This window comes from Squalius cephalus (genome assembly GCF_949319135.1).
Source record: "Squalius cephalus genome assembly, chromosome: 24".
NCBI lineage: Eukaryota > Metazoa > Chordata > Actinopteri > Cypriniformes > Leuciscidae > Squalius > Squalius cephalus.
The window spans coordinates 24,882,218-24,909,676 of record NC_137145.1 but is presented as its reverse complement, the minus strand read 5'-3'; the positions used below and the strand labels follow the sequence as shown (position 1 = coordinate 24,909,676).

The following is a 27,459-nucleotide window of genomic DNA, read 5'->3' as shown; positions in this document are numbered from 1 at the left end:
TCTGAGCAGAAAATCAGTTTGACATAACACACACGTCTTTTAAAGAAGCCACACTGTGACATTTCGCGAGATGTCTTTTGAGCGAAGGCGTCCCCTGAATATCAGGAGATCCTGAGGTTTATGGGAAATAAGCAGAGAGCAACAGAGTGGCCTTTCTCTTCTTCTCAAGCTGCGGCATCCAAGGATCATTCTGTTTGCTCTGCGGTTTTAGCTTCACTCACACACAAACACATACACACGAGGACAAAGAGATGTTTCTGAGCCCCGTTCCCTTTACTATTCATAGCAGACACATAGTGGGTTCAGGATTTATAGCTCAGGCCTTGACCTGGCTTGAGCGAAACACTCTTTACGACTTTCAAACACTGTTGATGTTGTTTAGATGTCAGCTATTCGGATGCTAATTTTTTTTTTTTTTTTTTTTTTTTACGTCTTGGCATGCTAAGAGGGAGGGCTAGACTTCAAAAAGTTCATTTTCTCAATCAGTAATCTATTTCCCCAGTGAAATATCTAAAAATCCTGTACTCAAGATATTGCTCACTTTAGAAGCAAATATTCTTTCTTATTTATTTATTTTTTTATCTTGTTTTAAGCATAAACCCTCACTAAAATCAGGTTATATTTTTGCTTAAAACAAGGGAAAAAAATAGCAATGGGGTAGGAAAGTCATATATACTGTATATCATGAATTTCAATATTTTTAATAGAAAAAAAAAAAATCCTACAAAAATACAATTATTTTTGCAGTGTAGCTGAAAAAAAGAAGAAGAAAAAAAAAAGCATTACATTTAGTTCTCATGTTCTTTGTAGTTGTGGTCCAAATGTAATGATCTGCATGTTTTAGGTCTACTGTAAGGCAATTTATTTCTTTGATACTTCCATCAATATGTTCCCTACTTGTCACTGAAATGTATGCTAATCATAAGTTGCTTTTTCAAATGAAATCCAATCGCTGTTGCATATGAAAAGCATTCCATTTTCCATCAAATATACACTAGAACCAGAGGGAAAATATTTTCGGTGTCAATCCAGTGATCCAGACGGCATTAGCATTTTTATTACTATCAAGCACACATGTAGCCATGCATGTAAGTATTCTATTTAGTTGCCAGAAGCCACCAACAAACAACCAATATATCAGAGATATTTTCTTCACTTCTGTTGGTCTGCTTTGGTGTTGTTTTTTCAGTAAAGGAGGTGATTGTAGGTTACCAGAGAGTCTGAAAAATTTGAGCTCGATGTTTTGTCCAGGTCTGTTTGCTCATCACCAGTAAATCATCCAAGGTTAATAACGAATAGGAATTTTCTAAACAACTCTGGGTATGTTTTTTTTTTTTCAAGCATTTTAATGTGTTTCCATCAAAACAACTTGTAAATGACTTCATGATGGCGTTCTGTTGGTTAAACGACACACAACATTTCTTGTGTCGACATTAAAGCAAATAATAATTGAATATAAACTGTACCTATTGAAGACTCCTCAAAGCTGATGGCGGTGGAAGCTCGACCCAGCGAGTTCACTGCTGTAACGTTGACCCTGTAAGGATAGCTGGAGAAAAGTTCTGGAAACTTCACGTGACACCTGTTCTTATGAACTTCATCCCTCGTCACCTCCAAGGGCCTCTGATTGTGTCTGAAAAATTGTAAGAAAATGTAATCTTCTCAAGCAGTCTTGGTTTACTCAGTAAAAGACAACATATTTTACATTCTTGGGTAAACTAGTCTTTTAAAGGGATAGTTCAGCTAAAATAAAATTATTATGTCATTCACTCAACCACTAGTTGTTCTAAACCTGCATGAAATTCTTTCTTCTGTTGAAAATAAACGAAGATGTTTTGAAGAATATGGGTAACCGAACAGTTGCTGCTCCCCACTGACTTCCATAGTATACATAAAACAAATACTAGACACAGTTTAGTTACCCACATTCTTCAAAATATCTTCTTTTGTGTTTAGCACAAGACAGAAATTAATATAGGTTAAGAACAACTTGAGGGTGAGTAAATGATGACGGAATTTTCAGTTTGAGCTATCCCTTTAACAGCAACACTAAGTTATTGTTGTATGGAATAAATGTCCATAATTTCCGGAAGAAACAAACATTATTATTCCATTTTGATGTTTTGCAGTGGTACCGCATGGCACAAGAACAGCAGATATGTTAAATTAGGCACTGCCATTTGCTTGCCCCCAGGGTACCGTCTGGGCAGAGGCCTTGTAGCTGACCTTTAAACCTCCTGATATCAGCTCTGCATGTGCATTGCAGAAATCATTTATTGGGTTTTGATGAAGCTTTATTGAGGTTATACTTCGCAAACCTTGCAGCATATTTTCATTCATAAATCACTTGTTATGTAGATAATGTCTAGTCCTGACATTATGTTCTTGTATAATGACCTAAACTGCACAATTTATGACACTTAATGGATTATTAAGTTGTTATTAATAGAGGTGAAACAAGGTCAATGCTATTTTTAAAGTCAACTTTAATTGCCAGTTCCTTTTGATGAGTGGGTATTTATATAATCTTATTTATTAAAATCTGACACATTAGCCACTGAAAACTATTTTTCAAAATGTTTTGAGTGATTCATTTCTCAGCTCAACAAGATATTTCTTTGTACATGTGTTATAAATGTAAGTTTTGAGGAATATTAACTTACGACGTACTTACTGTAGGGTTAGGGCTAGGAATGGGGTTTGGTTTAAGGTCAGTTGCATGCAATTATGTATATTTAATAGTTATCACAATTAACTATAAGTGTAGGACACTGTAAAATAAATTGTTACCAAAGAATTTTGAGTGAATATGCAATTTATTTCAAAAAGTAATTTATTCCTTGCTGAAGTATCAAAAAAAAAAAAAAAAAAAAAACCTTACTGACCTCCCATGCTGACAAATGTAAATATATTCCATTAAAACTGAAATTATTATCTTGTGGTGAGACCATTGAAAATGTTGGCAGGGCAGGTACAAATCTAAACTATTGGCTAAACTATTTAAAAAAAAAAAAAAAAACTACAACACTATAATAAAACAACACAGTCTCACCCCCAAACGTCACATACTGACGCGTCTTGACCAAACGGCAATATATGACGAAAAGGGTACCCCTAAAACGTCCGTATGTGACTATTCGGGTTATGGGTAGGTTTAGGTATGCGTTAGGGTACCGCTAAGAGGCGCTGCTGGTGCGCTTATGTCTTCGTCTCATATGGACGTTTTAGGGGTACCCTTTTCGTCGTATATTGCCGTTTGGTCAAGACGCGTCAGTATGTGACGTTTTGGGGTGAGACCGGGCTGAATAAAATGTTTAATTAGGGTATTAACTTCCATTTTAAATTATGCTTTTATGAATATTTTATCCTTTGCAGGACTTACATTACTTGTTATTCCCATGGTCACTGTGATTTTGCCAGTGGAAAAATTATCCTGGAATAACATTCCTGTCCGAAAATGTATTCCTAACCCTATCCCTACCCTTAAACTTAACTCTGCTCATAACTTATCCCTAAAATCAGAGGGAAATGATAGGTGAATAACACTTATGTAGACACACCTAAGCCTGATTGTAAGCCTAAACTTGACATAAACTGAAAAATTGTCTCTATAATCTGATTGGTTGAATGGAATGTTGTTCCATGATCAACAAAGATGTTGATCCAGGACCAAATCAGGTTCACATATTCCAAGTTGGTCTCCTATCCAAGTATTAACCAAGTCAAACCTTGCTTAGCTTCCAAGATCAGACGTGCACATGGTTGAATGGGCGTAGATATGGAAATATATTCATACGATTCCGATGAGCTATGTGTTCTTATATTAGAACAATAATAATATTTTATGTGTTTCAAATGTCCAGTATACAGGACACTGATTATACACCCTTAAATATTTGAATTCATATATTTAGCCATTTAAATGTAAGATCAGTAATCTCATTAGAAATAGCAAGTAGTGCATAAAGTGTAGATTCAGACGCTTCCCATTTGGATAAAGCTGCCTTATGGTCATCCAGACAGATGTGGACAGAAGGAGAGAGAGAAAGAGGGGTTGAGAGGCAGAGAACTGGAGCTGTGCAGCGTTATCCACAGGGGCTTTCAGATGAGAGTCCACTTATACTGCCTTGAGTTCCAGCACTCAGAGTCAGACAGGCCTAATCAGCTCTCAGCAGACAGTGTCTGACCGCATAGATCACTGATTCAGATGAGCTCAATGCGTCTCAAAGCCTCTGCCGAACACGAGAGGGCATGACATGACAGACGGAGCGAGAGGCAAGCAGAAGGAAGTTGGGGCTGATCGGGAAGCGAGGGTTGACGGATGGAGTTGCAAACAAAAGGAAAGGCAGACAAGAAAATATCTTACTGGACGTTGACTTCGAAGTCCGTAGGGATGAACGTCGGATGCTGAAGGTGCCAACTGCAGTAGAAGCCTTTGGGGTAGGTGTTTGATCGACACGTCACCTGCGGTTCCTTCGGAACAACTGTGAAAAAAGCAGAAGGGGGGAAATGTAAGTACCTTCTCAGCTACAACACCTTCAGAAATCAATCAGCGGCCCAAAATACAAGTCCCAGGAGGCTTTTACGATATCCCCTGCTCCTTTGGCTGTGTAACCCCTTGAACCTCCCCCATTCCAAGTATCAAGTGGGAAAGGAAATGTAATAACCGCCCATGCCCTCCTTCCAGATTAGGGTCCTTTCTTACAGCGCCACTGGACCGTGCCCACCACTGCAAGAATTGAAACTGATGACTTGGACCAGTTGCCAGGGTTACGGATACTATTACCCCTTCCCATGTGTTCCTGTATGTGAAATGGAGAGTGATTTAAGCTCCGTTGGCTGCCGAGCGCCGCCTTCTCCTTCCTCATCTCCATCGGCCCCCGGGGGCCTGACAAACTAGAGCCCAGAAGAAACAAAACCGCATCTAAGGCTCACCTCTGGGCTTCCCTTTGAGCTTTGATTGCGCTAAACATCGCACTAAGCTGTCAGCTCACACAGGTTCTTTCCTTACGTGATTGCGACGAGGCTGGCTTTGAGATTTCTGATGGAGAATTCTGCTGCGGATCCTTGTATCTTTGCCCTTATGGGAACTTGCAGAGCTCTTAAGGCCTAATATAAAAGGCACTGACTGAGGAACATTTGAAAGGGACTTTAAGACTTTTTCTGTGCAATCTTATAAGTGGTGCTTGCTAAAGTACCCTAACCTACATTTGGGACTTTGTCCTGTTTTGTGTAACAGACTTGAATGTTACCTCAAATTATGTACTATTACTTTAGATGATCAACTTGGCGGATGATAAAATGGACAAAAATGTCCAGTAAACTTACCTGTACATTGAAGGAGGAACCCAAATAAAGACACTAGAATATATTGATAGACTTGAGGGTGGGCTCTTTTGATTTGGACCAATCAGCAACCACATAGTAACAGTCTACCAACCACCAAGATCACCAATAGAATGTCACAACAATTTTTTTTTTTTTTTTTTTTTTGAGAATAAATAAGTGAAATACAAATGAAGAAAATCCACCAGTGCTACAAGACAAATTACACTTGCATTCTAGATATAAAACAAGTCTTAACATCAGTTTTTCTTCTTGGGTAAATAAATCATGTTTAGATATCTTTACTGTAAAACAAGATAAAAAAATAGTATTTACTGAAGTGTACAAACAAATACAAATTACATGCCTAATAACCCATCCTTCAATAACCTCTCAATTGACCCTTTCACATTTTTCCTTTGTCAAATATATTTTATTTTGATGAGCTTATTACAGCAGGATAGAATTGTAGAAAATAGACAACTGTGAAAACACATTTTATTTTGTTACTTGGGTGAAACATCTTGTCCAATTCATTAGTCCGCAATGAAGAATCAATTGCCAATTGAGTTTTACTCTTTTGTTTAGAAGTAAACAGGAATATTGATTAAAAAAAATCACAACCCACACATTAACAGACTGGTGTTACATAATTCATTGCTAGACTAAAATATCAACAATAAGATGCTGGAAATGATCTGTGTGGGAACACATAGATAGCACACTTGTTAGAGGAGAGGAGGGGTCCAGAGCATGATGTGTTTGACCTGACATTCCAACCATGAGCTGCTAACTCAGTGCTTAGACAGTTTCTCCTTAGGAAGTGCATTCCTCCATAGAGTTCGGCCTGCAGGAGGCCTTCCTCACCCTCAGGACAAATGGGCACACTGACAGCTCACGGACCCTCATCCATGGCTACTAAAAACACCGGAACCCTCCCTTTTCACTTCCCCACCCTTCCCAAAAGAAAGTGCATGGCCATCCGCACAGTGGAAGATCTCAAAGAGGCTAAAGCGGCAAAACAAAAGAAGGTTGCTTTTCTGAGAGAATTTGCAACCTAGCAACACTTCTATTGTTTCCTTTATGCTTTTTTCTTTCGTTCCCCCCCTTTTTGTAGGACAGAATGTTGTTGAATTAACAACAAAGACATATCTCAGCGTTCATCATTACAAGTGATTTGATCTAGGCTACCAGTGCCAAAGGAACAGCATTAGCCAGAGATGTAGAGAAACTACACAAAAGTGTCACTTAAGCCATTTTGATTGCACTAGCGTTGTAGGAAACGAATGGGAACATTATTTCAAATGTCAGAGTTTGGAGGGTAAATCTCACAAAGAAAGGTCTGGTTTTTGTTTTTTTGTTTTTTCATTGGAAAGAATATGAAGTTATACAACTTTCTATATTTTTAGGATCATGAAGTATTTATTTATTATTTATTTATTTTGCACCATGACAATATTGTCATGAAATTTAAGGATATTTTCTCCCAAAATTCTCCTTGTTGTAATGCAAAAAAAAAAACAAAAAAAAAACAGCAGTATTGCAGAAATGAATATCTTCCAGACACAATCATTTTTAACTTACAATCTGCATACATTAAATTCAGTAAATTAACTCACTAAGTACTACTATGATGTATATTTACTTAATTGTAAATGATTTTTACTTCATTTTAAATTTTACTTAATATTATTTCATAGTACTAATCAAGAAAATAATGTCACAATAAAATAAAAATTATGTAAACACAATTTCTAATTTATCTCTATTGATTACATGGCTGGTTATGGCCTGGCTATTTTCTTTACAGTTTTTATGAGATTCACCCATTTTGTCTCATTTCTTCCTAAAACCACACTGTCAAAGCAAAAAATGCTTTATGCAAAGTTGGAACTGTGGAACTGTCATTATTGTTTGCCTCACATATTGATAATGTGCATGATTGATTTAATGTGCATGACTGAGAAATTCTTTTTCTTGTATTTCTCAGGCCTCTCCTTTGTATTTGGATTGCATTTGAATGCAAGAATGTGAAAAACTAGGGCGGGATAAGCCCAGTAACCTCTGTGATCTCAGTTTGGTCAGCAAGACCTCACTTTATGCAGCCATAACCCTTAAGAGTGCTGTCATATCATATACAGGCCTAGCAAATGATACCTTCCAAACTCCTGGTACAAGAAGGGAAACTTCAGTACTATTTGGAATAAAAGCTGATAATTGCAGAAGTCAATGAAGAGGTGCAATTTAGCTGTCAGACGAAATACACTTACTGATGAAAAAAAACCCCTTCTCTGCCTTCCGGAGTCCTGTTTTTATATATTGATGCAATTTTAACGAAACAGACGAAAACATTTGCCTTTGACCTCGGCTGCTTATTCCTTAACCCCACTTTTAAATCCGAATCCTACTTGTCACTCAACGTGCTGAAAGCATCATGCGCGATTCTGACCAAGTCTACGACCCTAGACGCATCAGGTAAACTCTTTCACACACTCAACAAATCCAGCTGGTCATACAAAACCCCAAAAGGAAAGGCTGTGCTATTGGCCCCCTGCATTGTCGGCTGTCTGCTCCCTAATCTGAGGCCATTAAAAGGCCAGCACAATGAAAGACATGGTTGCAGGGGTCACTTGATAAATGTCAAATCGCCAGGCCACATGAAAGGCGAGCGGGAGAATCCCAGGCGACCACCGCTATCATCACTAACTGCTGATCTGTCAGAGCTGGCTCTGAGCCCCCCTCCATGACATGTCTGGAATGTGTGCTATGTGCTCGGCAATTGGAAGCAGCGGCGAGAGGAGTGTGGGGAGGGGGACAGGGGCTCGAGTTGCATGGAAGACCTCTAACAGCAAAAAAAAGTGGAGATCAGTCAAAGGAAACACCTAATGTTGTCTAGCCCAGCACCTAATGTGCCGTCAGACACAGCTGACAAGAAGTTCATAATCTGGAAGCATGCTGTGGGTGCATAATTATTTAATAAAAAATGTGTTGTCTAATGCAGCTGCTTTTGCAGTGATACACGAAGCATTTTTAAATATTTGCTTTAACAAATGGGTGCTCTATACAACACTTGACCTGTAAAATCAACGACATATGCAACACTTGGCCCATGCAAGCATTTAAATATAAATTCTTTAGAATCTTCTTTGCATATTCTATTACTGTATTATAAATATGTTATAAAACAGTTATTACTAAATATTTAATTCATCTATGCATGTTACACCACACTGTTCAATAAAGTCAACTTTCTTCAATTGTTATTTTCATTTAACGTGGATATTTGTTAATTTGGACTTATTTTATTTTATTTTTTAATCCTACTTTTTGTAGGATTTAAGATGTGTTTTAAAGATGTGCTCGCCTTTATCTACAAATTCCAAATTGTATTATTTTTCTATATTTTGGTTAACCTAAATTGCGCTTTTATTTTTTCATCTTGTCTAGAAGATCAGGATTTGGGGGGTGGGGTCTTCAAACAGGCAAAACCATCATCATAAATTAGTCACAGTGCTCGTCCTGTGCGGAAAGTGCCTGGCTGGCATCTTTTCAAGGAACAGCTTTGCTCCGTCTGTGCATGCATGCAAATTCATCTTATGCCTCGGATCCTAATCGAAAGTCCAATATAAAAAAAGCCCCATAAATCCTCGACAGAGGTGCATGAATCGGAGTGAGGGTGAGGCCTATAGAAGACCACTGCTATAGACCAGCTAAATGAATTGTTCTCCCACAAGTGCCAATAAATCATCAATCTCCTCTGAGTATGTACTGCATCAACTGAACGCTAGCGACAGGGTTTGTCTTTGCCCCCCTTTCATGAGCAAAACGAGGCAGCACTTTATTCATGCTATGCTCTGTTGGTAAAACATTTCTCCTCTTGACCATATGTTTCGACACACCATAGAGATAGACAGAGCTGAGCAAATGGGAAAGGAAAAAGCCAGTCAGCAATCTTTAGCAGAATAATTTCAAAGCATCACACAAGCAAAATCCACCATGGTAAGGTGACAGTAAATCTGAGAGTAATATACTGTGCAGTGTTAACAGTCTATGGGGTTAACAATCTATTTAACAGTGAAAGCTGTAGAAAAACATGGTATATACTTTGTTTAAAAAAAGCCTGGTCTCAAAGGCTATGTCAGGGTAGGTGCCGTTGTTTTCACTCAACGTGTGTTCGTTCAGGGTGGTCTAATAATGTAAACCAGCTCTCAACAGCTTCAAATCACTAGATTTAGACTATTTTCTTACCCATGAAAAGAATAATTTAGCATGACTTGTAGCTAGCCAAAGCTATGAGTAATAATTAAGTAATACAGTTGCTACTGGTTAAATATATAACAACAAGCAATTAGTTTAATATGTATCAGTCCCCGCAGCTTTTCAAACTGGTTGCTATAATTGTCTCTTGTTAACTGCTGAGCTGTGTGATGCTACGGAAACCAACAGACAAACCTTTCCAGACCAATTGCTCAGACTATTTGGAGCATTCCCAGAAATCACATCTGAGTCTACATTATCACTAGCCATCCCTTTTAGCCCTCTGTGACCAAAGCAACCAGTCTAATATCATATCCACTTCAGTGAAATTGCATAGAAAATAAATAAAACAAATCCAAAATTCTCTAAGGTGAATTTCAAAGTTGTACATATGCAGTGACTAGAGCAGAGACCATCTGTACAGGGGTGGAATACATGATTAATACTCTCAGACGCTAAACCTCAAGGCAGTATTTTTATATTGAAACCATTAGCATGTGATGAAAATAAAAATAGCAGTTCTGTTTCCACAGACCCTCTCCTGCATTGTCCCTTAACCATCCGATTATCATCGAGACAAAGAAATGTTTTAGAGATTTTAATTTTAAGGACGTAAAAAGTTCCTCGGATAGGGGTTGGAACTGTGAACTAGCACTAGAGTGAATCCCAATTTAGGATTAAGAAATACTTCACAGTGCAGTATTTTAAAATGGACAAGTTGGAATTGACAAAGTGGACTACATTCTGTGACCCCGTCTTTGCATTTTCAAGTCTTGCACACAAAATAAACTTCTGCCACTGAATTTTACCAGTCAGCATTTTAGACCTAAAAGTAAACATTTGTAATCATGGTTTACAGGTTCCTGGGTATCTGCTATTTAGAACGCATTAAGAAAATTTCTCACACTGTGTCCTTCTTGAAAGGCAGTGCTGTTCAATCCTGCGATCAGAGGGCAACTTTCCTTTAGAGTCTTTAACATCCCTGCCTGGAAGTTTCTAGTGATCCTGAAGACCTAGATTAGTTGTTCAGGTGTGTTTAATTAAGATTAGCGCTCAACTCCCCTGGAAGGTGGCCCTCCATGAATAGGATTGGACACCCCTTCTTAAAGGGTGTGTTGTATAACTTTCTTTTTTGGAACACAAAAGGAGAATTTATTGAGAATATCCTGGCCACTGAGGTATTATTGGGGCTGTCAAGCTTCAAAATGACCCCATAGTGCAATGATATGTCTTCTGAAACCATACGATATGTCAAGAACAGACAGATATTTAAGATGTTATGCACTAAGAACCTTGGCATTCACTCTACTTTGTGTGTTTGTGTGAGCATTGATCTTTTGAGTCAAATCTTTTCAGTGAATCAATTAATCCAAAATTGTCAGTAGTCTGATTGATTTGTTCATGAATCAGACAGATATGGTTCTCATGATCACCCCACTGACAGCACACTGGATTGGAAGATTAACAGTGAAAAATAACTTAAATTTTAGCATGTTCATCCCACAAAGTTATAGTATAATATTGTATGATCATATGATAATAAGTATTGTTATGGTGATGTTGTGTCCTAAAACTTGAAGCTTGTGTCCACAAGCAATTATTTTTGTCTCTTCCTTCCATTCAGTTACAAAGTTAAAGAACCCAATACTGCAGACAAATATCTGATGGGGACAGGGAGGGGGCATGAGTCATCAAGGGGGAATTAGCCTCTGAAGTGGGTCATCATGAGGGGCTAATTTGACAGAAATGCGGGGAGGAAGACTGATGATTGCTGAGCATGTGGTTGAAAAACAAAGAGGGACGGGCTGATGGATGAAGGAGGGGTGGGAGAGGTAAATGGATTGCCCTGGTAGACAACAGCATGGACAAAGTAAAGCCTGAACTGAGCAGTGTTTGGGTGGTCTTTGAGCCAAGGTGGACTTCCATGAGAAAAGTGTCTCTTCCTGGGAGTTTTTCTTAGTTCTATCTTAACAATACCCTGACATGCAAGGGAAGTTAAATATCTCTTACTGTATGTATGTCTGTGTGTGTGTGTGTTTTGTAGAGTTCAATCATTATCATGCATGCCTTACTGGGAAGCAAGAGTGTCTGTATTTGTAATAGATGGGTCTTGACAGGGGTGTTATTAATCGAGAGCACTGGGCAATGTGTTTGCACTTACTCAAAATTATTAGTCAAAAGCCAAGAACAAAAAAAAAACAAAAAAAAAAAAACAATTGCATATCATCTGAACCATGAAAGTTAACACGAATGAGAACATCTAACATTCTCCAAGTGGTAATAAGGGCCTCTTTAAAACTAGAGTGAAAGGTGCAATCACCAAAATATGACATACAGTATGCATTAAACAAACTAGCTAAAGAAATATAGCTTATACCAACATAAAAAAGCAAATCTCCTAGAGTTGCCAATTTGATAGTCAGCACGCCTAGATCAACTACCAACCTGGTTAAATTTGTGTTCAATGGGTTTTGCTGAATGGTCAGCTGGTCTGCCTGGCAATTGCCAAAAACAATCCAAACAGACTGGCCTAACCCGGTTGGTCAGAATGGGAGAGCTAAGACGTGTATATATATTTTAAAGGTAAGAATCAGGCTATAGCTCACAGACCATGTCATCTCCAATGTCTCACAGCTCTCCAATTAGTCAAAGATTATCTAGCGGTGAGGATGGACAGACCTCAATGAAACATCAAGCTGTTCAAAAAATCCAATATTCCCTCTAAATCCCTCAGAACAGTGCTTCAGTTTCCCTTTTTTTTATGAATGTGTGCGAACAGCTGGGAAGTTTGGTCCAGTCTACAGTAGGGTGGGTAATGGTGGACGGCAAGTCTAATATTCCAAAGAAAGCCAGGGGATAAATGGTGTTCATTGTGTGGACGGAGCTCCCTGTCATTTCACAGTCATGCTAATGGCTCTAATCTGACAGTGGGCTCTGGCAGTCGGCTCTTTGCTCCTTGCCTTTTCCTGATGCCCCCCCCCCCCCTCTACCTCCAGCCCCTTCACATTCCTGTCCCCCGTGTCATCCGCCAGGAACGGGCGGCATTACATGCCTGTTTGTTCCCTTTGTCATTCAGCCTTCTCCAGCTATTAGGGTTTGGGTTAGGAGGGGCAGTGGTTTGGGGGTTAAAGACTGAGAAAACGGGTGTTATGAGGGGGAGGATGTTGGGTTTCTGCCTGAGACCACTAAGCTCAAACACTGGCCCACATTCACTCTACCCCTGCTGATCACTAGCCATTGTTTCTGATCAGTCAGGAATTTGCTCATGCAAAGCCTTCTTTGACTGAAAACCACGGACCGTTGAGTTTGATCCACTGAAAATGACAGCAGAGATTTTGCTTAGACTCACTCTGGCTTTAGGGCAATAAACCTATAGATGTTTAGCCTCCTAGATCTACTCTAGACACCTGCAGATGTGTACAGTGTGGCTGCAGCCTCCTTATTATGCGAGCAGACTGAGCAATTGAGCTGAAAATTGGTACACCTAGACAATCTAAAGCCATGTGGGTCGAGCAGGGATGAGAGTGAATCAGCTTAAAATACCAAGGTAATCTACTCTGACAGGCCCAAAAGCAATTGGAATTTAACAGCACATGGGTGCTTCAGAAACCCATGGGTATGCAGGATTGTTTTCATCCTGTTTTGGCCCATCAGTCCGCTAGATAACGGAGAAGGTTGCTACGAGTTTAAAATGTATCTTCAGTGAGGTGAGGTGAAGTAATGGCTTCTAATATGCGCACAAGGAAAGTAATTTGGCCAAAAAAGCCCAGCGACACATTGGTATTTGTAGACGGCTCAGTTCCTGTCTGGCAAATTTAATCCCGGCACAAAGTTGGTCTCAGGACTTACCACTCAGTGTTTAATTAGTAACTGTTAAAAGTTAAAAGTTTAAACCATGGATTAGAAGTCCTAGTGAGAGGATTAGTCCAAAATACCAGCCTGGGTTTGGAAATAGATTCAAGGTTTTAAATGCATGGCAGAGTTCATCTCGTTGTGGAAAAAGAAACCCAGAAAGGTCATTATGGGCAATCATTTAAGGATGGGCGGTTCTTAATAATGTTGGCGTGCAAATGGATTGCAAACCTCACGGTTGTGTTTGTCAGGCGGATTCATGACACAAGCAATGCCTGACAGCTTAATTTACCAGTCTGTTAGATGGACACTTCTCCCCAAAGATGGAATTGCCTTGATTTCACTCAGGATTTTAATAGGTCTGACTGCTCCAGGGCTTCTGACCTGTGGGATAAAGATTCTATTACTACAAGGGCAACCCCAGAGTTGTGGTTTGCCTCAGAAAGACGGCTTCAGCCGATAAACACTTGCCAGATGAGTAGTTAAAATACAAGGGTTAAAAAAAAAAAATGGGTGGAAATAATTCTAATGGGGGCAGCAGGAACATAAAGTGCTCTCTAATTTCAGTCTAATTTTCTTTGAGAGGAAAATGACAGGTTAAGTTGAATGGTTCCCCTTAATATTTACCGTTTCTCCTGGCATTTTCCTCTGCGGTGTTCTTGTGAAAATATCAGGCAGATTAACATTTCTGATGGGTAAGCCAAGAATCCCTGCAGGAATCACATCGGGGACCTAATTTCTGCACCGCAACGACGGTATAAATGATCCCTCTGCTTATAATTAGATATCGGGACTCTGTTGTAACTTTGGAACATGCTTGGGCCAAGTGAAAATTAGTCACAGTTCAACAGATGTCTGTAATTTCTGTAAAAAGGATATGAAGTTAAGTAAAGGTTTTCAAGCCAGCTTCAGACCCAATGTAAACATTCCCTCCCACAAAGGGCAAAAAGCGGAGGATGCTGTGCTTAGTCTACATTCTCGATTGCAAAGAATTCTGGGGTTCGTCCCAAATGACAAATCACACACTTAGCCGGGAGACAGTGGCCATTTGGGAATGTGTACCAGGGTTGCTTTGGGTGCTCCAGGCGTAAGAAAGAATGAATTCCATTGATTCACTGGACCATGAATTGACTTCAGAGAGTTTTACCCCCACCACAGCCGCCTTGCACCCAAAGTTCCTTTTGAGTTAAGCATCCTCTCTTCCACGCACCTACAGTCCACTCAGAACACAGTTGCTGTTTTTGCAGGGATTCTGACAATGGGTCATTTTTAAGACGAATGCATATGAAAATGAGTTTAAGTAAGCAAACAACTGATAACCACTAAAATTATTGAAAATGTTATGAAATGGTCATTTCTGAGCAGGGCTTAAAACTCTTTTTGAACACAAGGCAGGCAGCCAACCACCAGTGACGTTCATAAGCTGAACATGAAATATAAAGAAGTTAAGAATGGATTATGGCATCTTGTATCTGTATTCAAGGCATGTTATCCTCACAAATACAGGCATTCTATCCTGATGAGTTCAAGAGTTTGATGGGGATCTCAAGGAGGAGAGGATGTTTCAGTCCAAATGGTTGGTCAACACATACAGCATGTAATTGTACGGGAAGATATCTACAACAAACACAACAAATACAATACATTTTAATGTATTAAAAAAATAAATAATAATAACACTGTTAATCGCGTAGCATAGTGCGCATTAGTGTCATTTTTATATTTCATCGTGAACACTACAATTTTGTATCTGTTACATTTGGCAATAAGGTAAGTTGAAACTTTTATACCTGAAGTCAAACAGACGTATACAAGAACAACCACTGGCCTTAAACACTTAAACCAACAACTCATTGTCTGCTAACATATTTCACTAAATCCACTGCAGTCTGCCTCACCCCACACAAAGCTAAGGACTGTTTATATCAGCAAGGCAGCATGCGATTTGGGCAAAATATGCAATTCTCATTAGGGTCTGGAGTCGTGGGCTAGCCAGACCCAGAGTCCTCTGTCTCAATTAATGGCAACGGCGTCCGCAATGAGAACAAATCACCTGGGTTCTCCAGACAGTCGGCTTCCATCTCAGAAGAGTTGGACAGATTCACTTGCAGACATCTGGTCCATTTACAAATTGGAAAATGCAATTTAAGAAAAAAAAAAAAAAGAAACATCAAGAGAGAATTTTGTGCAGACTGAAGATTCGGCAGGAATCAAACCAAATTCCCCTCTGCACTTCAGTGTGTCTGGCCCATAACTAATATTGTTTACCGGGAAGCAAGAGAGACAGTAGGAAACAATATATAAAATACAAGCTTGTTATTCTGAGCAAAATTTTGCTTCTTTTATTAAATGTTGCATTGCTATTTCAATTACCCTTTCTCCATGTAACAAAGCTCCTTTCAAAGAGTTGCCTTTAATCCTAGAGTAAATAAAAACAGCTTTCCACATAAAGCTGGGCCATAAAGTTTTAAAATTAACGAGGCCCAGGAGAGAAGACTAAACCATCTGTAACATCATAATTTAAGTTTTATAGATTCACCCAATAAGGTTTTTATCCATGTAAGGGTTCTTACTCTGAACTTTATCCTTCTGAAAAACACAAAAGTAGATATTTTGAAGGACATTTGGATCCAAACAACAGATTCATTGTATGAAAAAAATAATTTTTTCGAAATATCTTTTGTGTTTAACAGAAGAAAAAGACATACAAGTTTGAGGATGCATGAACTATCTGTTACCATGAAATCCAAATCCACAATTCCCTTTTTTTATGGAACGTTGCAGTGTTTATTATAAATGATTTATCTGGCCTACATTTTTTGTTTCTCATCTGTGAAGCAGTTTAATTTGGATACAACAACAACGACCACAATTACTGTTTTTGTGGCAAATTTAATATGTAATAACTGTCAAACAAATGATAGAAGTGCCTTATAAATGTTAGTAGACTCAGATTATTGAGTTACATGCCCCATTGAAACTGTTCTTTATTTTTCAGAACACTTACAATTTCTAGTTATGTTGTCCTCAGGCTATGTACATTATTGCATTGATCTTTATTATTCTTGAGGTTATTAAAAGGTCAGTCCTATAATGTTGATTCTTGAATGATACAACTAGAAACAGCTTCAGAGATGGGAATAACTCAGAAAATAGTTATTTAAGACACAATGCTTTATATTAGTTCTTGAACTAGATCACGAACGAAGAACGAAGGGTTTGCTTTCATTTCAGCGCTGTCGTGTCTCAGAAAAGATTGATTCTTGTGGGGGATTACGTCGGCCCCCATAATGACGGTATGTAATAATTAATGGGATTAGGAGATTACAAAGCGCTCTTCCAATCTGCGCCCAGGGCCGTACCGCCTGTACTGTCTTTACACTTATCTGATGGCATGATCTCGTCGCTGTGTGCCCCTGTGTTTCAGCAACGTCTTATTCTGGGCAACAGGCGCCAGTCTTCAGATACAAAAAAACTCAATGCAAGCAGACAGCAAACAAGGGATAAGCAGTTCAGCAGAAATCATTGCTGCTGTTTGTTTGACCTTAAATCACTGTTGAGATTACATATTCCTGGGACAACAAACAAACAAACAAAAAAACACGTGGAGTCAATGTAAGAGCAGCAATTACACATTCAATGGCAACAGATTATTGATATTGGGCCAGTTTGCGTTTGATTAGTGCAATAGCTAATCAGCTAATCAGGAGATAATGATTATCAACATGATAAAAGCAAATGTCCCAAATGTGTGAAGTTCAAATATATTGGACAGATGCAATAATGAAAGGTAGCATAATCAAAATTAGTATTTAGCTCCTGTACACGGACACAAAACCCATTAAGGACATGACGTAGGCATTTGTTTATTTTTTTATTTCCCGTTTATTTTTACACACTTTTCTGGTGTCCACAAATCATGTGAAAGTTACTGGTTTTACATGGTCATGGAGTTGACCATGACAGACAAAATTTGTATATGAAGTGATTTTTATCACACGTCTCAAGTTAACACATATAGGCCCGGTTTCACAGACAGGGCTTAGACTAAGCCAGGATTAGACCATAGATCAATTAGGACATTTAAGTAATTTTTATAAACATGCTTAGAAAAAAACATTACCGATGTGCATCTTAAAACTAAAAAGGCACTGATATATTTTTAAGATCAGTCAGTGCAAGTTTATTTCAGTGGAAACAGCTCAGACTTACATTTTAGTCTAGGACTAGTCTTAAGCCCTGTCTGTGAAACCAGGGGATAATGTTTAAGTAACAGCATAGTTGAATGTTACTTGCATTGCCTCGTTCACTTCCAGTGTAAGTGCCTTACTGTAAATGTTTTTTTTGTTTTTGTTTTTTTTAATGGTTGAAACTTAAATTATCTAAATTATACTAAATTATTATTTGTGGTAATCAACATTATTTGACATATGCTGTCAATATGACAACTTGTATTGAAAATTTGAAACCATTTTTGTGTAAAAAAAAAATCTTAAAAACAGCAAATTCTCATATATAAAATTGCGTAAAAGGTTTTTTTTTTTTTTTTTTTTAAATAAATTAATCCTGTTATTCAGCAAGGGTGCATTAAATTGATCAAAACTGACAGTAATGACTTTTACAATGTTACAATTTGCCCCCCAAACTTGTTCTGTAGAACTTTGTTCATCAAAGAATCCTGAACAGCCTCACAACTTACACAAATACACTGTATTAAGCAACAAAACTGTTTTCAACACTGATAATAAGAAATATTTCTTAAACGCCAAATCAACATGTTAGAATGATTTCTGAAGGATCATGTGACACTGAAAATTACAGCAATAAACTAAAACAGTTCATTTAAATTGTAATAATATTTCAATATTACTGTTTTGTTACGCCAAATGACTTCTTTCAAAAACATTTAAACAAAAATCTTCCTGACCTCAATGTTAGAGTACGTTAGTGTACATTCCAAACACTAAAAAAATAACATTGTGCAGATGCAACCGCACAGATTTTAATAATGTGGTAGGCCAATGGTTAATGGTCTACTAAATGAAAAAAATAGCACAGTTTTCCCACATTAACAGACACTTTGAACTAAACACTTCTACTATTACTGATCAGTTTTATTTAATGCAGAGAGCTCTCAAACTTAAACTCCAGAGCATATGCTTGTCGTTGTGTTGTGCACTAGGCAGAGAATGGGAGGAAAAAGTCTGTCTGAAAGCACTAAATGTAGCCGGACATCTCTTAAATGAATGAGGCACAAAGGGGATTACCTCACCACATTTCTTCTGTTACTTTTCCACACACATAAAAGCAACTTCTCAATGCGTGTAACAATTCTAATTTGGGCCAAGGAATGGAGGGAGGTTGCAGGGGGAATCAAAAGACGCCGCTCTGGTCTGTGGATGGGGATGGAATGTGACAATGCTAATTATTGCGTGCAAAGCTACAAAAACCACAATTCCACCTGATGATGGAAGTCTTTTCCTTTCAAAAACGCGTTCTAGAGTCACTAGTGTGAAAATCACCCCCACATTCTTTTCGGTTCGATACTTAAGCAACCTTTTTCTTGGTTTTTGAAGCAAACATATGAAATCAATGTAAAAAAATAAATAAATAAAAGTAATTTAAATTTAAATATAACTGCAAATATGACAAATGTATAAAACAATTGGAAAGTCAAATGGAGAAATGTGCCCGTGGGAACATTTACATTAAACTAAAACAATTTCAATCAAATGAAATCAGTAACAACATAAAACATATTTGCATTGCAGTGGCACAAGCATATAGATTGTATTTACACACTGTTTAATGCTGCTCAGAGGCAATTACAATGGCATAAATAATGTTATGAGATAATGTTTTTTTTTTGTTTAAATCAACAGAGAAATATGAAATGATGGTAAAAACGAAGTGATACTTTAAAATGTTAAACTAAACCCGGCAATAGACTCTCCCAATTCGTTCACTAACTAAACAGCAGTGTGTTGCTTGGAGACACAACAGTTCTGCTGAGGCCTTCGTTGGAACTATTATTTTGTTGCAAAATAGAGCTAATTATACTGACAATACTGGGTTTAAAATGCACATCACATTATATTACCCTTTTTGTTTTTTGAACTGTTGTATAAAATCAATGTCACATTTGTAATTGTATGGATATTTGGGAAGAATTGCATTCTTGCTCGTACAATAAATCAACATTAAAATCAAGAAAAACTCACATACAGTAGGGTATGTTTGTGTATCGAAGAGAGTTTGAGTCTTAAATAGATCTCTATCCACAGTCTGTGTCTATATATTCTTCATGCTAGTAAATCCCCACTTTTGCAAAGGTGCATTGTCGAGAATGACAGTAATGTAACGTGATTTGCAAAGGCTGCAGACTCTGCACTCAATCGCTTGTGTGAATGCAGTCAGTTTTGACCACAAAAGTTAAGGTCATTTGATTGGATGTCATGTATTTGACCTTTTATGGCACTAACATTTTCCTGTTTTTACACTAGAGGCAGCATTGCGCCTTTTAGAAATAAAGGCATGTTAACGTTTTATTAAGGTGGGTAGAAATGGCAATACTCTTGGAATCACTGTTGGAATCACAAAGGCAAATGTCAGATAAACACACAATTGCAGAAGTAACCATGTCATTTTAACTTGCTTCTACAAGTATTGAGCTCTTTTGTCATGACTTCTGTTTCACGGGACTCTAATCCAAGCACATCGCAAGTGCATTTCTGTACCAGGTGAACTACGAAGCAAGTTTACTTTGGTAGAAAAGCCATAATGGAGCTGGTTATGTGATGCAAATGACAATGTTTACGTTTACAAACAATGCACTATGGCAAGAGCGATTTGAGCTCATAACATAGTGAATAAGTCTTTATTAATCTGCCCTGTAATCATAATATGTGTGAAGTTGTTGGTGTTTTACTGTGCTCATAACTAGTGTTCATTTCAGCTGGAAACGGCAGCGCATGTATAGGTACGTTTTTGAAGTAGATAGAGGCACGTTTTTTCAATGAACCTAGGTTGGAAAAGAAACAGCGAGAGAAAGGGCAAATAAAAGAAACAAACGTTTTTTAAAGGCTTCGCAGTTGGAACATTCAGAAAGAGCCACATCAATGGCGCCATGTATTCAAAGAGCAACAAACAGAAAGAAATGAGGTACGAAACCAGAAGGAGATGATCATCAACATGTTGGAGAAGCTCTACATGGAGCATACTGTTCTGTTGGGATGAAGTCATGAATGCTGTCCTGCAGAGTCGGGTTTATTCACTCGCTGCTCTGCCATGCTGTGGCTTCCTCTGGTTGCTCTTCTTCTCTTCTGACACCAAAAGACAACCACTGACTGAAGCCTTTCAGCGCACATCACCATGCCTTTGTGGAGCGTAACCAAAGGACATGAATGTTCGCCACAGCCAGGAATCGTCATGATTTGTCCGAGCATTGAGTCTGAAAGGACAGGATTTGCCACATAGTTGGCTACAATGACCGCAAACGTTTTGGAAAGACGACAAAGATCTTCAAAGATCTGCTTGTGTTCAAACACGAAATGGTTTAGGTCAAGAAAAAATTTGAATAAAGAAAATGATGGGATTACTACTCAACTCAATGTCGTTCCAAATAATGGTAAATAAGTAAGTAAGTAAATCATTTCATTGGTTTAGAACTTAAACATGTTTCCTATGATCATCGTCGCCACTGATGGCTGATTTCGCATGCTAAGCACAGAAAAAGCAGCGACTCGGTTTTACATAGACGTGTTTAATTAAACAGGGTTGTGTCCTCATGTGACCTAACTGTATTCAAGACAACAAATGCATTTTGTTTGCTAATTGGTGTTGCTAAGATAATCTAGTTCCCTTTTCATTATACTAATTAAGTCATCCCAGTTTTAAATGAAATCTTCTAAGGTCTTACATTTATCACTGATAAAACACAACACAAACCGTTGGGACTGTGAGTCACATTTCATGCAGAAGTTTCTATCTACTAGTATCTTTCATCTAAAATAAAGTCTGTTTCTGTATTCTAGGTTATTGCTGTGAGTGGGATAACATAAGATCTTATGAAATATTCATCATTCATGCGTTTGCCTGATGATATAAACTGTATGCTGTCCACATGTGCTCATATTTTACTAAATGCCCCAGTCAAGCCTTTGAAGATACATGCATGCAGAACGGAAGGAAGTCGTCTAATAAAGTGCATGAAATAAAGTTAGACTGCCATGTTCTTAATCGATATTTTTGTCTTGTTTTACAATAAAATATATCTATATATATATATATTCTTTCGAGATTAAGTTACGAGAGCAGCAACTGCATAAAATATTTAGTTGTTTTCAGAGAAAATAATATGCATCAAGTTCATTTTTAACCATGAAATCCAATCATTTTCATTACATTTGTGTTAAAAAATAAATATAAAATAATAAAAATAAGTTAAATGTACTTAAAAAAACAGGATGTTTTGATATAAAAAATACTGATACAGAAAATGAGTAAAAAACAAAGTTATTCCTGTTTTTGCTACTGCCCAAAGGTCAAGGGGAGGATGGCACCACAGACAGCTAACTACACAATAGTTTCAGGTTTATCGACAATTGCATGATTCCACAGTGAATAATTATTGAGATTGCAGTTTTGCTTTATTATCACTGAGCAGCCACTTAACCCCGGGAAACATTTCTTAATAGATTTTACTGTCACTTCAGACAAACAGCATTTGCTAAATAGCAAGTACCAAGGTCACTGACCGATTAATGTTTGCATGTGTGTGTGCTTTGTATATTGCATGATGATGTCATCAACATGGCCAATACTTGAATGGTTTCCTCCTTCCTCCATTGTCAAGGGTCTATTGCCATTTCCCTAATCACAGACATTATGAGCACACGGAACAATTTCTCCATTAAAGTACCATCAAGGATCTATTGAGAAAACAATCTGACCACATAATCATCACTCCCTCACTAGATCACTGCCAAACCCTAATGAGAAACAGAATATACAGCATAGTGAGGGGTTATATCTGAATAAACTTTAGTCTGACAAATAGGATTTTTAATTAGGTTAAACTGAGAAATATTTGCTTATTTAATGGCCATGTGTTTTTGAATATAATATAACTAACATGTCAGTGCTTCCTAGAGAACTGATTTAGAATTGAGAATTGCAGTCGTACAACTATGCAATTTACCCTAAAAGTGTGAAGCTTCAAAAGTAAATCACATCAGACACATGCTTTTCTGGCTTTCTACTGTGGAACCGTATGCGCGTTGTAAGAATAAAAAGAAAAATTTGTATATTTTAAATTTCCTATGGAAGTTTTTTTCCGCCACAGAATAAAACATTTTAAAAGATGATTGTGAGTTTTTATCTCACAATTGCGAGTTTACTTTATATCACGCAATTCTGACTTTATATCTTGCAATTCTGAGAAATAAAGTCAGAATTGCGTGATATAAAGTCGCAATCGTGTGTTATAAAGTCAGAATGGCAATATTCTTATATCTCACAATTCTGACTTTATAACACACAATTGCGAGTTTATATCTCGCAATTCTGACTTTATATCTCACAATTATGACTTTATATCTCGCAATTATGACTTTATATCTCGCAATTATGACTTTATTTCTCAGAATTGCGAGATATTAAGTCAGAATTGCGTGATATAAAGTCGCAATCGCGTGTTATAAAGTCAGAATGCCAAGATTCTTATATCTCGCAATTCTTACTTTATAACACACAATTGCGAGTTTATATCTCGCAATTCGGACATCATTTCTCAGAATTGTGAGATATAAACTCGCAATTGCGAGTTATAAAGTCCAATTCTAAGGAAAAAAGACTGACTTTATATCTCCCAATTGTGTTAGAAAGTCAGAATTGCAATATATAAATATGCCCAAATAAATAAACAAGTTCCCACAATCCTGACTTTATTACACACAATTGCGACTTTATATCAAGCGATTCTAATGTAAACTCGCAATTGTGAGAAAAAGAAGTCAGAATTGTGAGATAAAAAGTCGCAATTACCTCTTTTATCTTTTATTCTGTGGTGGCAACAAGCCTTCATCATTTCTGGAAAAATCTGTCAACACTCATCCTTGTGTCGGTCAGTGCGCGTTATTTTCTTTCTTCTGTGAATTTTTGTTTTTCATACAACACAAGTATGAGTTATGTTCTATTCTTTGCCAGCAGAATACTCAATACGACACAAAACTTCAAATATAATATTATTAAACAATAAAACTCTTTCATATTCACTGCCTTGTAAATCCATCTTTACAGTCTGTAAAACTCCTTCAGTCTATTATTTCTAAACTTGTCATTTACTGAACATGTCAAACCTAAGTCAAGCTTCATCTTAGAGTTCAGTTACAGAACTCCTTGAAACTGCAAAACTAAATTAGGATCAAACAGGGGGCAATCGAAGTAATTTTCGATAAAATCTCAGTGAACTTCCATTCGATTTGAGTGACTTTCTAAATTGTCTTCAAGTGGCGACAGCATTGCATTGACTGGTCAGTCTCGCCAATTACTCTTCCCGTCAATATTGAAACGTGTGACACGTTCCGTTCTCATGCATTCAAAACAGATGCTCATTTTACAATTTTATTTTTGTGGTGTAATAAGTAAACAAAACTTGCTTTTACTTAAACTAAGATGATTTCCACCCCCCTCCATACAGTATATTTGATAATTCGGGTAAACAAAGACTCTATTTCAAGGTCCTTGCCTCATAATTGTCTTCGTAATGAACTTTCACATAATGAATATTCATTCACGGCTTCACACTCTAGGATTGTCTTCTGGTTACAAGGCCACTAATTGAATTGCTCGTGTGCAGAGGACAGCCGATTGCTCTTCCGTTTTTTTCTCTTTCACATAATTATGTTCTCGGCTGCCAATCAAACCTGCCAGCTCTGTTTGTTTAGACTGAGCCAATTTGTATCCCTTGTAACCTCATAGATCTAATTTACAGTTAGCTGTATGAAAATACAGCCCGAATCTAGAGTAATTAAAGCACACACACACAAACTCTCACAGTCACTGTGTGTGCTTTACTTGCATACTGAATTTAAGCGCACAGGCATGCATTGATGGATTTATTGACGGCAATTAATCAAATCTCCAACTGAATCACTTGTGAATATCACAGAGAAGAGTCTGCTTGTGTTGGAGGTGCACACATGAGAGAATATAAAACCTTGTAAAATGTTTTTTTTTTTTTTTTTTTTTTTTTCAGTTTTCCAAAGCTTTTTTATGCAAAAAATTTAGACAAAGTGTGATTTCTTTCAAAGCACAAAAACTCTAGCTATATTGTAAAAAAAATTGGATGGATGGATGGATGGATGGATGGATGGATGGATGGATGGATGGATGATCAGGAGCATATTTCTTTTCATTTTTTGGCAAAATTTTCCTTCATTTAAACATTCCAACCACATTTTGTCAACATAAAATGCTTAAATAGGGCAGTTCAAACAAATCACTGGACTACATAAAAAGAAAAGACAAGACGTTTCTGTTTTCATCCAAACACCATCTTCAAGTAACTCAAATATACACATAAGTCACATGATCTGCACACAAGTAGAAGTCACATGACTACCAAGCTGTCCACATAGTATGCTTGTCCGAGCTGACGTGATGGTATCCTTCTCTTCTGTTTATGTAGTCCAGTGATTTTTAAATAAAGAGTTTGTTTGAGCATTTTATAACCTGGATGTTTAAGGCAGATTAAATAGGGCTGTAAAACAGGGTAGAATTAATGAAGTGTGATTAGTTAGAAAAGCGATAAAGCTTTAATATAATTAGTCATGTCTGTAGAATCCGGAACGAGGACAAAAGTGTCTCAAAACACGTTTTTCAACGTTGAACTATATACATGTGGCAAAATGGATGGCTGTGGACTGCAGGCCAGTGATAGGCTGATGTTAAATGAAGAAATAACGATGTATAGATTTCTAAGCTATGTTTTGTAATGCCTATTCAATGTTTTTGTCTGCCACAAATAATGCTTTTTTAATTACCTGCTAATTGATAAGCAGTTAAGTTGATTAACGGATCAATTGGCAGCCTTTGTTTTAATGATTATGATTGTGAAAATTATGTAACATAATTGAATGCCTTAAAAATAACAATAGTTCAGCTGCTCTGCTCTGAAAATAAGCAGTCTTGCTCTTGTAACGTGGTGGATTTCTGCACGCGCTCTGTGGATACGACGAGATTTCAGATAGATCAATTACATGTTGGCTCTGCGTTTATCATCTTTCATCCGGACCTGATTTGACTTCCATGCTGGTTTATGAGGTTGGATCACATGGAGCCAGACAGACTCAGGAAACGTCTAACTACTTATTACTGCTTGTTCTGAGCGGCATACTGGCGTTTAGCATGAAAAATAACAAGCTGAAGGAGGTTAACTACAGAGTGGGATGTTGGGGTAATTCTCTCAAAAAGTTGAAGAGGGTGTCTGTACTTTGAACTTTGCGTTTTAAGAGCTTGACCAATTCCGAGCCCTCATTTTGGGCATCAAGTCGAAAGCAACTCATCAAAATTGCCAGTATTGCGTTAAAGCTTTCCGTAACCATATACAGTGAGCTTGTGTATGTTTGTGTGTCAGAAGAGAGGGAACTCTAACCTTATGCCGTTACTGTACACAAATTAGAGACACATTCTTTCCTCATTTTGCAACCCTCTACCAAGATTTTCATTGGAAATCTAACTCCAACACATTAACACAGACCTGTTAGGTCAAACCACAGAATGTGCAAATCTAGCTGCTGAGCATGGAAGTCTTGACATAGGAAAATGGCAACCATTGGGACAAAATCAAGTTGTGTGCATAGATTCAGGAATTGCACTGTTCCAAACCTACCTAGACAACCTACCTAGACATATACCTCCTACAGAGATCCTCATATGACCTGATTAACAAGAACCGAGGGTGTGCAAAATGCAGTTTATTGAACAAGAATAATTCCTGAAATCAAATGTAAACTGGCGAGCCACTTTAAGTGCAGAAATTGCTCAACCTTGGCACATTTCAAACACAATCAGAGGAAGCCAGTGCCAATACAGCTAATAGCATTTCTACTGCATGTAGTGTAATTTTTGTAATTGCTCTGGGTTTTAATAATTCACAGTATGGGCGCAGCACTGCCCTCATTATATGAGGTGAAAGACCTCTAGGGGGAGTAGAGATAGACCGTACAGCATTATTCTTACATTATTTATACACTTGGCTAAGATCCTAATCATAATGAACACTGTTTATTTTTCATCTCTAAATGAAGGCCCCTTTTATTGGAATGAAAATCACGCCCTCTAAACTCAAGGCTCAAACGGCATTCAAATTGATAGAGAGAACTAGTGTAATGACTACTAGGTTATGATTTCGACGATGGCCCTTGGAAATGGTCTAAATCCAGATTTAGGATTTGTAGAGACTATATTTGTTAAACGGTTTAGTATTCAGCACATGATTAATCTTTTGTGTGTGAATGAGGTCTTGTATAGCGAGTCGCTAGAGTGTGACACAGCGTTCCATTATTCCATCTCTGATGAAGCAGTGAGGCGAGACGAGAGATATTCCCAGTGGAAATGCTCTGAAATCATTTTTCCTTTTGGAAACGCAATAACACTAAGAGCCTTAGCCGCTACACCTGTATGTTTTTTTATTGGTGGGCAGCTTGAATAATTTAATTATTCATAATTTAATCCAGCTGTACTCCATATTCAATGAAAGGGAAATCCATTTTGGAACTATTTTACAGAGAACCTTTGGACTGTCTGTTAGCTCTGAAGTCATCTATAAGCTAGTATACCGATACAAAACAATACTGATGATTTAACTAATCACTCAAGGGCATATTCAAGTTCCTGTCCAATAAAATGCCTTCAAGAATGAGATTGCCCCTCCTCCTAATGCCACTTGCCTCCAATTAACTATAGCTAGCAGCAAATCATGGTTCACGACTATGATGTAAACAAGAGCATCTATTGGCTATG

At 37.6% G+C, this 27,459-nt stretch overlaps 1 protein-coding gene across 1 annotated transcript in view; it reads right to left on the bottom strand.

Annotated features, from left to right (window-relative positions):
• The window catches only part of cntfr (ciliary neurotrophic factor receptor), a 187,634-nt gene that overhangs the window by 43,832 nt on the left and 116,343 nt on the right, over positions 1-27,459 (bottom strand). Inside the window, exons 4-5 of the mRNA XM_079862002.1 lie at positions 4,367-4,484; positions 1,467-1,633 (exon numbers count right to left, since the gene is read on the bottom strand). Coding sequence (XP_079718128.1) covers positions 1,467-1,633; positions 4,367-4,484 — 285 coding nt within the window. The remainder of the gene's footprint in view (positions 1-1,466; positions 1,634-4,366; positions 4,485-27,459) is intronic.